This window comes from Tursiops truncatus, chromosome 20 (genome assembly GCF_011762595.2).
Source record: "Tursiops truncatus isolate mTurTru1 chromosome 20, mTurTru1.mat.Y, whole genome shotgun sequence".
Taxonomy (NCBI): Eukaryota; Metazoa; Chordata; class Mammalia; order Artiodactyla; family Delphinidae; genus Tursiops; species Tursiops truncatus.
The window spans coordinates 24,995,411-25,011,309 of record NC_047053.1 but is presented as its reverse complement, the minus strand read 5'-3'; the positions used below and the strand labels follow the sequence as shown (position 1 = coordinate 25,011,309).

The window sequence follows — 15,899 nt, the reverse complement described above, 5'->3', positions numbered from 1 at the left end:
CAACATGATCTGGTCTACCTTTTAGAAAGCTATAGAGATGCTCAATATCATTAGTTATTAGGGAAACGCAAATCAAAACTATAGTGAGATACCACTTCACACCTACTACGTAGCTAAAAAACTCCAGAAAACCACAAGTGTTGCCAGGGAAGTGGAGAAATTGAAACCTGTGTGTTGCTGGTGGGAATGTAAAATGGTGCAGCCACTGTGGAAAAAAGTTTGGCAGTTCCTCAAAAAGTTAAACATAGAGTTTCTATATGACCTAGTGATGCTACTCTGAGGTATATACTCAAAAGAACATAGGTATTCAAACAAAAAATTATACATGAATGTTCACAGCAGCTATTCACAATAGCCAAAAGGTAGAAACAACTCAAATGTCCATCAACTAATAAATAAATAAATAAATAAAATATAGTATACCCACACAATGGAATATTGGGCCATAAAATGTGCTACAGCATGGTTGAACCTTGAAAACATTATAGTAAGTGAAAGAATCATATTTTATGATTCCATTTATATGAAATACTCAGAATAGGTAAATAAATACACAGAAAGAGAAAGCAGATAACTGGTTGCCTGGGACTGGGCAAAGACAGGAAGGGAGAGAGATTGCTTAATGGGTATAGGGTTTCCTTTGGGGATGATGAAAATGTTTTGGAACTAAATAGAGGAAATGGTTACACTGTGAACATGAATTCCACTAAATTGTACACTTTAAACTGTAAACCTTAAAGTGATTAATTTTATGTTTTAACATAAAACTTAATGTTTTAAAATGTTTTAACATTTTTATTAATATTATGTGAATTTTACCTCAATTAAAGATAAAAAAAGCTATATAGTTCTTGATTTTCAACACAGCACTGTACTCAATATCCTGAAAATATTTTTGACAACAAAATACCTAAAAATATTGGATACAATATAAAAGTATTTTAATGTGCATGCCTAAACTTTCAAGAAAGCATGAGAAGTCCTCAAAGGCTAAATCCAAACAGGATCCAAAGATATGAGAGGCAATAAAGGCACAAGGGCCCGAAAGGCACCCATCTGTCGGTCTCTAATAACCCTGAGAGGCAGGAGACAAAGCCTGGGGCCCGAACAAGGTACTGAGATGCAGCTGGGACATCTGAATGGCTACGACCTATATACGAAATAAGAAATATACATATTGATCTTTGCCCCCCAGTGCTGACAGAGTTCCTAAATCCCTTGGAACTTCCTGGGTGATAGGAGCATCTTTTGTTCTGATGAGGCAACTCTTGATGGGCTCCTGCATGGCGGCTGGTCAACAGAAAGACTAAAACTTGATTCGAAGCTTGGAACTTTTAGCCCTATCCTCCATCCTCCGGGTATGGAAGGGAGGCTAGAGATGAGAGTTAACTGATCATGCCTACTTGATGAAGCCTCCATAAAAATCCATAAACTTTGGGGTTCGGAGGGCTTCCAGTTGGTGAACATACCCATGTGCTGGGACAGGGGTGCACCTCAACTCCATAGGGACAGAAGCTTCAGTGTTTGGGACCCTTCTAGACCTCACCCTTTGTACCTCTTCACCTGGCTTTTCATCTGCATCCTTTGTAACATCCTTTGTAATAAACCAATAAATATAAGTAATTGTCTCCTTGAGTTCTGTGAGCCATTCACGCAAATTATCAAACCTGAGGAGAGGGTTGTGGGAACCCCCGGTTTATAGCCTGTTGGTCAGAAGTATGGGAGACTTAAACTTGCAAAGGGCATCTGAAGTGGGGCAGCCTTGTGGGACCGAGCCCTTAACCTGTGGGATCTGATGCTAACTCTGGGTACTTAATGTCGGAATTGAATTTAATTTTAAGACACCCAGCTGGCATCAGAAAATCAGTCAGTGTGGGCAAAAAACCCATACATTTGGTGTCAGAAGTGCTGGTTGTGAGTAGTACAAAAAACAAAGTTTTCCTTTTGTTATATAAGTTAAAAAGTTAGAAAAAGCAGCTCAGCCCCACAAAGGAAAACGGCAAGGAGAAGGAGAAGCCTCACCTTTAGAGGGAGAGAAGGAAACTACGTATTCTTCCTGAGAATTCTAACAGCCTTTCTGCATTATCATCTCTAGGGATGAGACCCTCTGCCTTCAAAGTTTAAAAACCCTAGTGAGTGTTTTTCTTTTTTCTTCTGATTGCTGAAGTCCCATGTTCTCTTGGAAACCACAAGTTATTTGAAGTCCTTTTTCTCTGGTCTTATTAGTGACACTGGAAGTTCCCTGCTCCTGGAGGTATAGTGCTGGAACAGCAGAAGACAGACTCATGTCCATGTGAGTACCTAAGGCCCATCCAATCTTACTCTGATTCTGAGGTTACTATAGGCTTCTTCTGAGGAAAGTCACACTGTAAGGGCCTCTTTCTTCTGGGACTGTGTGTACCTCAGTTGGCTGATCCCACCTACATTACTGGACTCTGAATATCCTCACTCTTCTGGTCCCCTGACGGTCTGTCTAGGCTCTCCTGTAATCCTTGGAATTTATTCTTATTTTCATATTTTGTCTGTCATTTCAAAGGGGTTTGGGGAAGAGGAGGTAAATTCTTTTAACAAGCTAAAAGAAAAAAAGTGGTTATTAGCTAGTTTGGGGAAAAAACAGTGTCTGTTTCACAACTATCACAGTGGATTTCAGATACTTGTAGTACTTCTTTACAGATAAACTCTGAATGCCCTGTAACGCTCCTGGGTCCTCAATGCCTCCCACCTTGCCCACTACCCCAACTCTGATGACCCCCCACCAGGCTCATGCTGAAGCCTCCAAAAGCCCCTGCAGTTACATGGGGAAGCTAGGCAGGAAGCCAGCGTTGTCTGGGGGCCCTAACTCCACTAATCTGTAGATTTTACAACAGGGGTCCGCAACCCCCAGGCCACAGACTGGTACCAGTCTTCGGCCTGTTAGGAACCGGGCCGCAGAGCAGGAGGTGAGCAGCGGGCAAATGAGCGAAGCTTCATCTGTATTTACAGCCACTCCCCATCACTCGCAACCCATCGCTTGCGTTACTGCCTGAGCTCCGCCTCCTGTCAGATCAGTGGCGGCGTTAGATTCTCATGGGAGGACGAACCCTACTGTGAACTGCTCACGCAAGGGATCTAGGTTGCCCGCTCTGTATGAGAATCTAATGCCTGATTATCTGAGGTGGAGCTGAGGCAGTGATGCTAGCGCAGGTGAGTGGCTGCAAATACAGATTATCATTAGCAGAGAGGTTTGACTGCACAGAGACCATAATAAATCAACTGCTTGCAGAATCATATCAAAACCCTATCAGTGAGTGGCAAGTGAAAACAAGCTCAGGACTCTCACTGATTCTGCATTATGGTGAGTTGTATAATTATTTCATTATATATTACAATGTAATAATAATAGAAATAAAGTGCACAATAAATGTAATGTGCTTGAATCATTCCAAAACCATCCCCCCACCAGCCCCAGTCCCTGGAAAAATTGCCCAAAAACGAAACCGGTCCCTGGTGCCAAAAACGCTGGGGGCTGCTGGTTTTACACAGTTGTAAGAAAACCTCTGAAAAAGTACAAACTAAAGAATTACTTTATTTCTCCATAATCTATCTTTGCTGGTTTCATTTTTAGATTCCATCACCTTATTTTAGATTGACCATAGTTGGACAGGATATTGTGATAGAAGAAATATATATTTGGTCTTTATCCCCAGTACCTAGCACAGAGCTTCTAAAACCCTGGGAATTTCCAGAGCAGTAGGATAAGAGAAGCATCTTTTGTTATTGATAAGAAGCCCCTTTCAACCAAGCCTGAGTTTATGCTAATGAGGTAATTCTTGGAGGATGGGGGATGGCTGCCAGAGGAACCAACCCTGTGATTAGAAGGTTGAAACTTGCAACCTCCAGGAAGGGGAGAGGGACTGGGGGTTGAGTTAGTCACCAGTGGCCAATGATTAAATAAATCATGCCTCTGTAATGGAATCTCTATAAAACCCTAAACTACTGGGTTCAGAGAGCTTCTAGGTGGTGAACACACTCAGATGCTGGGAAGGTGGTGAACTCCAACTCCACAGGGACAGAAGCTCCTGTGCTCAGGACCCTTCCACACCTTGCTGTATGTATTCTTTGTCAACAACGGAAAAATGTCACCTGCCATATCAGTAAACAAAAGATGTTGCAGCCATCAAGCCATCACATTACAGCCTCCCCTACGGTGAGCCCTGAAGGAACTCAAGATAGAAACAGGATGCCCACCATCTAGCAGTCAGCCTCTGCAGCCACCTCCCAAGAGTGTACCCTGAGGAAAGTGAGGATGAGAAAGCACAGGATGCTGGCCCCAGATAGCTGAGGTGTATATCAAAGTAATGACTTCAGTGAGCCCAGACTCCTGTATCTGTGCAAACATAGAAAAGCACTAAATTCTTTAACTTGAGATATCTGGTTTTCTTTCAGTAACAGTAATCTTTTGATGTTCCAATTACCTGGTCTTTGTTAAAAAAACTCCTATATATCCTGGCTCCTCCCTTACTTCTTCAGAGTAGTACCTTAGAGCTATCTGAGAGGCTGTGTCTTGGGCTTAAGTCTTCAGTTTTGTCCACCGAATAAAACATAATTCAAAACCTTTAGGGACTTCCCTGGTAGTCCAGTGGTTAAGAATCTACCTTCCAATGCAGGGGACGCGGGTTCGATCCCTGATCGGGGAACTCAGATCCCACATGCTGTGGGGCAACTAAACCCACACACCACAACTAAAGAGCCCACACGCCACAACTACTGAGACCATGCACTCTGGAGCATGCGTGCCACAACTAGAGAAGCCTGCTATGAAAACCCAGCACAGCAAATAAAAAAACAAAAAAAAAAACCACAAAACTTTTAGGTTGTACTTTTTTCACTTGACATCTTCATCTGGCTATCATCTATATCCTTTATAATGAACTGGTAATAGTAAGTAAAGTGTTTCCCTGGATTCCCTGAGCCATCCTAGCAAATTACTGGACCTGAGGAGGGGATCACGGGGACCCCCGATTTGACTTGTAGCCAAAATGGGACAGAAGTGTGGGCAACCTGGGTACCCACTACTTGTGATTGGCTTCTGAAGTGGGGGCCGTCTTGTGGGACCAAGCCTCTTAACATGTGGGGTCTGTGCTATCTCTGGGTAGCTAGTGCCAGAATGATTTAATGTGAGGGAAAAAACTTCAGACCTGGTGTCTGAAGTGTTGTGAGTAGAGAAATAGTTTTCTTTTACAAGGTTATTTAGATTACAAGAAAAAGTTCAAATACCTGCCAAAAGAATTTAAAAACAGTGCTCCCCGCACCAACTCTCTATCTGTTACTAACAAAACGCGTTAAGGGAGAAAAATAAAGTTACACATTCAATAGGCTCCATAAACAAACTGACCTGGGGCCAGAACCATTCAACTGGAATTGGCCATGAGTAGTGTTCTAACATTGATTTACAGCCCAAGTCTCTTTACTATTCAAGGCAACACACAACCCTAACCTCTGGCATCAAAACAGCAACCAGCAAATCAGCATTATCCTTGCAAAATTCAACCAAACATCTGTACCCAAAGACTTGGACACAAAAGGCATTTCAGCGCACCCCACGATGGCATCAAATAAAACTGGATGCGCATATTTGAATGGGATGTTTCAGTGTACATTTTACTGAAGGAGTGATTGTTTGCCACAGATAGATAAAAACATGAGAGAAAAATCCTATCACCTCATTTGAGAGCTCTGAAAGGCTGGGAAGACTGTGTGGAACTAGGAACATTGCCATGTCCATTTTTGAAAAATATTATCTGCCACATACCCTTTTACTTTGATATTTACTTTTTAAATTTTAGTTTAACATGCTTGTTAACATCATGAGTCACAGAATTTATATCTGTGAATGCCTTTGATTGTGGATTTTTTAAAAGGGATTACTACACAGGAACTCTATAATTAATTTTCTTTTTAATCTCCTCATAACTTGGATGTATAAATGAAGAGCTAAGCTCTTATCTTAGCTCTTCATTTTATATATATATATAGAAACTAAGTCCAATGATAGTAAATGACTTGCCCAAGGCCAGGAACCATAAGAATCATTAGCAAAATGATATAACGTTCCTAAGTAAAATATCTTAAAAATAATATACTTAAAACCACTGATCCAAAATACTGATTTATTTCTCAATGAATATTACTCTGATGTTCTATAGGATATTAACAGATACTTAGCAACTAGAGATTCTTTAGTCAAAAAGTCTGTAAATTTTGGGTTAAAGACTCTTTGCACAGATGCAAAAATCCTCAACAAAACATTAGCAAACCAAATCCAACAACACATGAAAAGGATCACATACCATGATCAAGTTGGATTCATCCCAGGCTCACAAGGATGGTTCAACATATGCAAATCAGTCAATGTGATACACCACATCAACAAAAAACAAGACAAAAACCACATGATCATCTCAACAGATGCAGAAAAAGCATTTGATAAAATTCAACATCCATTCATGATAAAAACTCTTGCCAAAGCGTGTAGAGAGGGAACATATCTAAACATTATGAAAGCCATTTTATGACAAACCCACAGCCAGCATAATACTAAATGGTGAAAAGCTGAAAGCCTTCCCAATAAATTCTGGAACAAGACTAGGATGCCTACTCTCACCACTTCCATTCAACACAGTATTGGAAGTCACAGCCAGAGCAATCAGACAGAAAAAAGAAATAAAATGTATACAAATTGCAAGAGAAAAGGTAAAACTGTCATTATATGTGGACAATAGGATATCTATATAGAAAACCCTAAAGACTCCACACAAAAACTATTAAAACTGATAAATGAATTCAGCAAGGTAGCAGTATACAAGATTAATACACAGAAATCTGTTGCATTTCTTTCACTAACAATGAAATATCAGAATGGGAAAGTAAAAAAAATACTGTTTAAAATTGCATCAAAAAAAAAACAAAACAAAACCTAGGAATAAGCCTAACCAAGGAGATGAAAGACTTATATGCTGAGAACTATAAAACACTGATAAAAGAAATTGAAGATGATTCAAGGAAATGGAAAGATATCACATGTTCTTGGATTGGAAGAATTAATATAGTTAAAATGGCCATACTACTCAAAGCAATCCACAGATTTAATGTGATCCCTATCAAATTACCCATAACATTTTTCACAAAATTAGAATAACCCTAAAATTTATACAGAACCACAAGAGACACAGAATTGCCAAAGCTATCCTGAGGAAAAAGAACAAAGCTGGAGGCATAACCATTGGAGACTTCAGACAATACTACAGAGCAACAGTAACTGAAACAGTGTGGTATCGGCACAAAAACAGACATATAGATAAATGGAACTGAATAGAGAGCCCAGAAATAAACCCACGGTCACACCTAAATAGGTCACACCACACCTACAGTCAGGTAATCTTTGACAAAGGAGGCAAGAATATACAATGGAGAAAAGAGAGTCTCTTCAGCAAGTGGTGCTGGGAAAGTTGGACAGTCACATGTAAATCAATGAAGTTAGAACACTCCCTCACACCATAAACAAAAATAAGCTCAAAACGGCTTAAAGACTTAAACATAAGACATGACACCATAAAAATCCTAGAAGAGAACACAAGCAAGACAGTCTCTGATGTAAATTGTAGCAATGTTTTCTTAGGTCAGTCTCCCAAGGCAATAGAAATAAACAAATGAGACCTAATCGAACTTACAAGCTTTTGCACAAAAAAGTAAACCATAAACAAAACAAAAAGACAACCTACAGACCGGGAGAAAATCTTTGCAAACAATGTGACCGGCAAGGGCTTCATTTCCAAAATATACAAAACAGCTCCTACAACTCAATAACAAAAAAACAAACGACCCAATCAAAAGACATACATTTGGCCAACAGGCACATGAAAAGATGCTCAACATTGCTAATTATTAGAGAAATGCAAATCAAAGCTACAATAAGGTATCATCTCACACTGGTCAGAATTGCCACCACCAAAAAATCTACAAATAATAAATACTGGAGAGGGTATGGAGAAAATAGAACCCTCCTACACTGTTGGTGGGAATGTAAACTGATACAGCCACTACGGAAAAACAGTATGGAGGTTCCTTCCAAAACTAAAAACAGAGTAACCATATGACCCAGCAATCCCACTCCTGGACATATATCCAGAAAAGATGAAAGCTCTAATTCAAAAAGATACACACCCCGGCTTCCCTGGTGGCGCAGCGGTTGAGAGCCCGCCTGCCGATGCAGGGGACACGGGTTCGTGCCCCGGTCTGGGAGGATCCCACATGCCGCGGAGCGGCTGGGCCCGTGAGCCATGGCCGCTGAGCCTGCGCGTCCAGAGCCTGTGCTCCGCAACGGGAGAGGCCGCAGCAGTGAGAGGCCCACGTACCGCAAAAAAAAAAAAAAAAAAAAAAAAAAAAAAAAAAAAAAAGATACACACCTCAATGTTCGTAGCGGCACTATTTATAACACCCATGACATGGAAGCAACCTAAGTGTCCATCAACAAATGAATGGATAAAGAAGATGTGGTATATACATATATACACAATGGAATACTACTTAGCCAAAAAAAAGAATGAAACAATGCCATTTGCAGCAACCTAGAGATGATCGTACTAAGTGAAGTAAGTCAGACAGAGAAAGACAAATATTATATGATATCACTCATATGTGGAATCTAAAAAACAGTCCAAATGAACTTACTTACAAAACAGAAACAGACTCACAGACATAGAAAACAAATTTATGGTTACCAAAGGGGAAGGGGTTGGGGGAGGGATAAATTAGGATGATATATAAAATATATCTACCATATATAAAATAGATAATAAGTATTTACTGTATAGCACAGGGAACCATATTCAATATCTTGTAATAACCTATAATGGAAAAGAATCAAATAAAAGAATATAGATATATACATATATATGTATTGATACAACCGAATCACTTTGCTCTACACCTGAAACTAACACAACATTGTAAATCAACTATACTTCAATAAAAAAAGACTCTTAGAGCCTTTACTATACTAATGAACTTTTTGACCCTCCAAGAGGAGAAATACAGTAAACAATTGGTTTTGGAACTTATTTGACCACAGATGTCATATTCCCCACATAATATACAACATAAGACCAGTAGGAAATGCTGTCTTAAATTGTTTCCAAGAGTTGTGTCTTGCTTCCCCCAGAATTTGTCATCTCAGTGTTCACCAGAGGACTCTTTCTAAAGTTTTACCTGGTTATGCAGTCCTTCAGCTTATATCCCTTTAATGGCTTCCTTCTGCCACCTGGGTTAAGCCCACTCAGGCATAGCATATCAAGTCCGCAATAACCTGGGCAGACCAGATCTTGCCACCCTTCTCCTGGAACCTGATGCTCCCAAGCTGTGGTTTAAAAACCCTCTGTGCACCTGAGGGATACCACAAACTCAAATCCATTGATAGTGGGTGGGGGGTGGCACGGGGTTCCTTGAGGGGTGTGTCTGACTCCCTTGTGGTCTCTGGAGGTAGGCTTGCATAGATATAACTTGAGAAATGACCTGTTTTTTTCTTTTTTTTTAAATCGTTTAAAAATGTAAAACCCATTCTGAGTTCACAGACAACCGAAGCCTGCATATAACCCACTGGCCACAGCATGCTGACCCCTGGATTAGAGGAAAGCACAATCCAGGACACTCAAGACTGCCCACAATGAGTACTGCCACAGAACATGGAAGGAAATGAAGGATGCTCCATGACTAGAGACCGTGGAAGCCAGAAGAAGACAGTATGAGGGGCAGCTAACAAACAGCTGAGGTACAGTAGTGAAACAACTGGACAAGACAACCTGTGCTCACGCCTCTCTCCCCATGTGAGACCAGACAGCTGAGGCAGGAGCATCTGTGTCTAGGTGGCAGCAATGCTTGGGACAGAGACATAGGGTACTGTTTCCAGTTGCTGGTAGCAACCAGGAAAAATAGGAAGCATATAACTTAGAAGACCAGCTACCAATATAACCCACCCAGCATCATCCCGTGCCAATGCTACGTACTCTGAAAACAGCAGCAAACACAGAAATACTCAGAAATAGTACTAAGAACAAGCTGCAGTAACAGTGTTTTCCACTTGGCATGGGCAAGGTGGGTCACAGAAATGCAGACGAGCTGTCAGGGATCTCACACAAAAATAAGCTCACTATCACCAGTCTATCCAGATACTTGAGAAATGAAATGAAAGAGGTGATGAACAAAAGAACTTGTACCCAAGGAAAGAGAATCCACAGAGCAAATGGAAAAGTACCTTTAAAAATAATTACTATCCTTAGAAAGACAAAAGGGAAAAGCGTATCCATGAAAGAACTATTATAAAAATTGAAATAAATTTTTAAAATAAAAAATTGTTGAAATAAAACATTCATTAGGAGGGCCGAATAGACAATCTGATGTTCACATTTAAGAGAAATAATACATAAAATTGAGAAGCTTTGCTAGAACTACAGCGTAAAAGGAAGAAGAAACAAAACGTTTATAAGAGTTGAGATAAGAAAAATATAACTGAAAGTTTCATCATCTAAATCATGTTCCATACAAAGACAGAAAGAATACTAGAAAAGAAATATCTGAAATAAGAGCTGAGAATTTCCCAGAAGCAAAATACACTTAAGCTGACAGGGCAAAAGGCCTATCAAGTATTGATACTAAGCGGGTTAAGTAAGGTAAATACACATATGCACATACATGCACACATATCCCTAGACACAGTATAGTGAAATTTCAGAGGCATTAAAGAGAAATCACAAATACAATCAGAAAAACAGATTATAAAACAAAGGTGCAAGAATACATAATATGATACTTCTCAATAGCACCACTGGGTGCAAGAACAATGGAGCAGTATCTTTGAAGGACTTAAGGAAAATAATTCTGTACCTAGGCCAAACTGTGAGCCCTTAACATGGCAGCCAAAAGACATCTTTGGACACGTAAACACTCAAAGTTTACCACTAGTAACAAGTTAAGGAGATAGCAGTTAAATACAGGTGGTAATGTTGAAAAAGGACATTTTTATACCATTGATTGTTTCCCAAACAAGCAATAATCAAGAAAAATGTTATTTACTAACAATCAAAGGACTTAAAGGAAAGATAACAACAACATGAGAAGTGGGGAGTGGAATCAGAGAAAAGTAAAAATATAAGTTTCTTAACTTTGGGGGCAAGAAAAAGATTTAGAAACTGATTTTTTTCCTCTAACTGCTTCTAAAATAATGTGTTAAAGTGTGTGTTAAAACTTAAAATTGATGGGCTTCCCTGGTGGTGCAGTGGCTGAGAGTCCACCCGCCAATGCAGGGGACACGGGTTCACGCCCCGGTCCAGGAAGATCCCACATGCCGCGGAGCAGCTGGGCCCGCGAGCCATGGCCGCTGAAACTGCGCGTCCGGAGCCTGTACATCCGGAGCCTGTGCTCCACAACGGGAGGGGCCACAACAGTGAGAGGCCCACGTACCGCAAAAAAAAAAAACAAAAAAAAACCTTAAAATTGAAAATTAGAAGAAACCATTAGAGGGAAAAAGTGCACTGGATGTAGAGACACAGAAGAGGGTCTCGGAGGGCCCCCACTCCAGTCATAATGAGCTGCCCGTGTCCTTCACATGCCCATACACATCCAAATGCACTGTCCACTTGCTCCTCCACAGTGTCGGCACTGCCTCCACCTAAACCTTTCCAAAAACCCTCACCTTTCTCCTTGCCCCCACCCCTGAACCCACAGTATGATAAATACATTTCTATTATAGCATCAGTATTTTATTAAACTTGTCGTTTACAAAACACTCTTGCCCACTAGACCTAAGTTCCTTAAGGACTAGGACAGCCTCCTCATTTCTATATCCTTTAACACATTATAGTTACTCATTATGTTTGCTGAATAGATAGGTAACTTTTACACACTGAAAACAATTAGAGATTAGCAGAGGCTATATATGGCTAGGCTATGAATGATTAAATGATGTTAAATTATTTATTGCAAGAGGGTAAGTACCACGTCTAAGTTACCACGGCATTTCTGATAAAGTCATCCTTGCAGCTTCTTGTTAAGTTTAAAAATCAAGTAAACATGCTGGAGCATGGACAAGTCAATATTACGGTGCCTTCTATCTCCAAGGCTCTAAGTTTAGAGAATAACTTTCAGGGACTGCTTGTCCCTGAAATCATACTACACCTGCAGAAGCTCTGTGTCTTCATGGTTTTCAGACCCAGGAATATTCTCTATCAATATGGCAGACATCACTCTCACATTCATTTTCACCATATCCAATTCACTGCGCAGTTTTCCAATCTGTCGAGAGCAACACAATCACCAGTAAGTGTGACACAAAGAATGGCTACCTTGTTTCTTGCTTGCAGAGAAAACATTTTTGTAAAATTTAATATTTTCAAATTTATACAAATGTACATATAATTATTTTACAAATGTACAATCTGTCACCTTCTAAAAGGTCTTGAGAGCTCTTGTAATAAATTTAAAACTATGCTCTAGGAAAGTTAATGAAGGGAAAAAGTCAGATTGGAACCAATATGGAGAAGGGAGAAGGTAACCCTATCAGCAACCTGAAGAAAATGGCAAATGTTAGTCTGGGTTTCTTAGAAACCAATGGGAGAGAAAAAAGTGAATGTTTTATAGTCCCACGGTATTAGAGAGGGAAGAATCAAGAGAGAAACACTTTTTTTTCTTCCTGGATTAAATTCTAAGAGGAATTAATCACATGGATTGTTATACAATACCGAATAATAATAATATAAAGTCTTAAATGATAGTTCCCTTATAGCAGGACAGAAATGAGCTTCATTTCATAATTGCTTGTCTAAACATTAGATAAACAGATATAGACAAACAAGTAAATGTAATTCAGTTGGCACAGTTAATAATAGTAATAAGATGACCACTTACTGAGCTCTCTGGTGTGGCATACAGACAGTCCTATCAGGAGCAACAGGAATCACCTTACACAAGATCCGTCCCACAGCCAAGCCTCCACAAAGCCACAAAAGCCACTCGACGAGGACAACTGTTAAAAGCTCAGGCTTTTATAATCAGGCAGAATCCATGGGATTAATTCCACTTAGAGTTGAACCATCATAACTTATACAGTGTCACTAAGCTTCAGTCCCCTCCTCTGTAAAATGAGGTTCAAATGTACCTCTACCTTATGATAATATTGTTAAAAATAAACAAACTATATATAAAGTACTTAGAACTTAGAAAAAGTCATCAATAAATACAGTCATTGCTGTTGTTACCTGTTCTGGGACCAATATAATAGTGGAGCTCTTGGAAACCACAGAAGAAAGAGCTGGTGCAGTAGGAACAGATGGTGGTGGATTTGGTGAGATCTGAGCAGTCTATCAACATGAAATATAGAAATATTATTATTTAAATTAACTCAGCCACTCCAAATCCAGTTTTTCCATTCAGATGACTCAGTCACTAGGGAGAGTGAGCCCTCAGGACAAAGCCTTCACAAAGATCAGACTTTTGGTATACACCTGAATTGCTTTTTCTACCAAGGCAGGACTCACCAATATGCAGAAGGAAAGAATTACTGTTTTTACGTTATGGAAATCATAGTAAGTTAGGAGATGAATTATTATCAGTCACTACAAGTGTTCTAAGTTCAAAACCTTGAAAGTTGCTTGCAAACTTGAGAATGAATACATGTGAACATTGCGAAACTCTTCTATGGGCACAGTATTAATAAACAAATCTATTATATGAATACCTATAATAGAGACCCCTGCCTGTCTAGCACCAATCTTTTCTTTTGAAAACTGCCCCTCTTCTGCTCTACCTAAATAATTTCTATATGGAGCAACCCCGTTCTTATATGACCTTAGTTAATTTGTGAAGAAATGGAAAACTGACCTAGGTTGGTTCAATGAGGCCCTTCTCTGAAATTTGGGACGTGGAATGTGAAAAAGCTAAGGCTACCATATGAAAATTTGGGAGCTATGTTGTTTACCATGTGGAAAAAGCTAGTCTGCAATGAGAGAGAAGAACGAAACTGATGATCAAAGGAAGGTAGACAAGTAACAAGGCATTTGAATGCTTGGTTCTCTGTTCAAAGATCCAGCTAACACCACCCTTCTTGCGGCTTGTATTTTATGAGGTATCACAGTATCCTTCTAACAGATTAATCTTTTAGGTGAAGCTAGGTGGAGCTAGGGTGGTCCCTTTCAAAGAGAAAAGACCCATGCACTACACTGTCTTACTCTACATAGGTCAAAGAACGGCCTCCTACCTCTTGTCTGGCTGTTTCAGCCACTGCATCTGATGGAGGAAACTGAACACCTTTCTTAAGGAGGTCCAGGTACACTTCTTTCACTTCACTTACATCCACAGCTCCTGGAAAACCCTGCGACCATGTCTGAATTCAAGAGATGGAAAGTTCCAGAGATAAATAAGCAGCAAAACAAAACACAACTCCTAAACTGGTGACAGAAAATGAGAGATTGACAATTATGTACCTTACTCAGAAAAAGAAAGCTACTTTTGAATGTACATTTTTAGAGACTAGAATAATCTATATATATATATATATATATATATATATATATATATATAAAAAACATCTTTATTGGAGTATAATTGCTTTACAATGGTATGTTACTTTCTGCTTTGTAACAAAGTGAATCAGTTATACATATACATATGTTCCCATATCTCCTCCCTCTTGTGTCTCCCTCCCTCCCACCCTCCCTATCCCATCCCTCTAGGTGGTCACAAACCACTGAGCTGATCTCCCTGTGCTATGCAGCTGCTTCCCGCTAGCTACCTATTTTACATTTGGTAGTATATATTAGACCATGCCACTCTCTCACTTTGTCCCAGCTTACCCTTCCCCCTCCCCATGTCCTCAAGTCCATTCTCTACGTCTGCGTCCTTATTCCTGTCCTGCCCCTAGGTTCCTCATGACCACTTTTTTAAAAATTTAGATTCCATATATATGTGTTAGCATACAGTATTTGTTTTTCTCTTTTTGACATACTTCACTCTGTATGACAGATTCTAGGTCCATCCACCTCACTACAAATAACTCAATTTTGTTTCTTTTTATGGCTTGAGTAATATTCCATTGTATATATGTACCACATCTTCTTTATCCAGTCATCTGTCGATGGACATTTAGGTTGCTTCCATGTCCTGGCTATTGTAAATGGAGCTGCAATGAACATTGTGGTACATGACTCTTTTTGAATTATGGTTTTCTCAGGGTATACGCCCAGTAGTGGGATTGCTGGGTCATATGGCAGTTCTATTTTTAGTTTTTTAAGGAACCTCCATACTGTTCTCCATAGCGGCTGTATGAATTTACATTCCCACCAACAGTGCAAGAGGGTTCCCTTTTCTCCACACCCTCTCCATTGTGTGTGTGTGTGTGTGTGTGTGTGTATGTGTATATATATATATATTTTTTTTTTTTTTTTTTTGCGGTACGCGGGCCTCTCACTGTTGTGGCCTCTCCTGTTGCAGAACACAGGCTCCGGAAGCGCAGGCTCAGCGGCCATGGCCCGCGGCCTGTGGGATCTTCCCGGACCGGGGCACGAACCCGCGTCCCCTGCATCGGCAGGCGGACTCTCAACCACTGTGCCACCAGGGAAGTCCTGTTTGTATATTTTTTGATGATGGCCATTAGAATAATATATTTTTAATCACCAAACTGCCATGCCTCAACAATTTAATGAAACTCTGGAATAGATACTATTGTTTGTTTTTTGCTATACTAAATCTAGAATTAACAGATTCTAAAACAGCATCAGTAGCTCTTTTGCCAAATAACTCTGAAAGCAGTGAGTTATCTACCCCAGAACATAGTTTCCACACCTGCAAAATGAATGTACACGTCACTCTCTCTC

The 15,899-nt window shown here is 39.9% G+C and overlaps 1 protein-coding gene across 3 annotated transcripts in view; it reads right to left on the bottom strand.

Annotated features, from left to right (window-relative positions):
- TOM1L1 (target of myb1 like 1 membrane trafficking protein) overlaps positions 1–15,899 on the bottom strand; it is a 52,843-nt gene that overhangs the window by 27,032 nt on the left and 9,912 nt on the right. For all 3 annotated transcript variants that reach the window (XM_019945364.3, XM_073797494.1, XM_073797493.1), the window contains 3 exons: positions 14,285–14,410; positions 13,287–13,388; positions 12,208–12,324 (listed from right to left, as the gene is read on the bottom strand). In XM_019945364.3, coding sequence (XP_019800923.1) covers positions 12,208–12,324; positions 13,287–13,388; positions 14,285–14,410 — 345 coding nt within the window. The remainder of the gene's footprint in view (positions 1–12,207; positions 12,325–13,286; positions 13,389–14,284; positions 14,411–15,899) is intronic.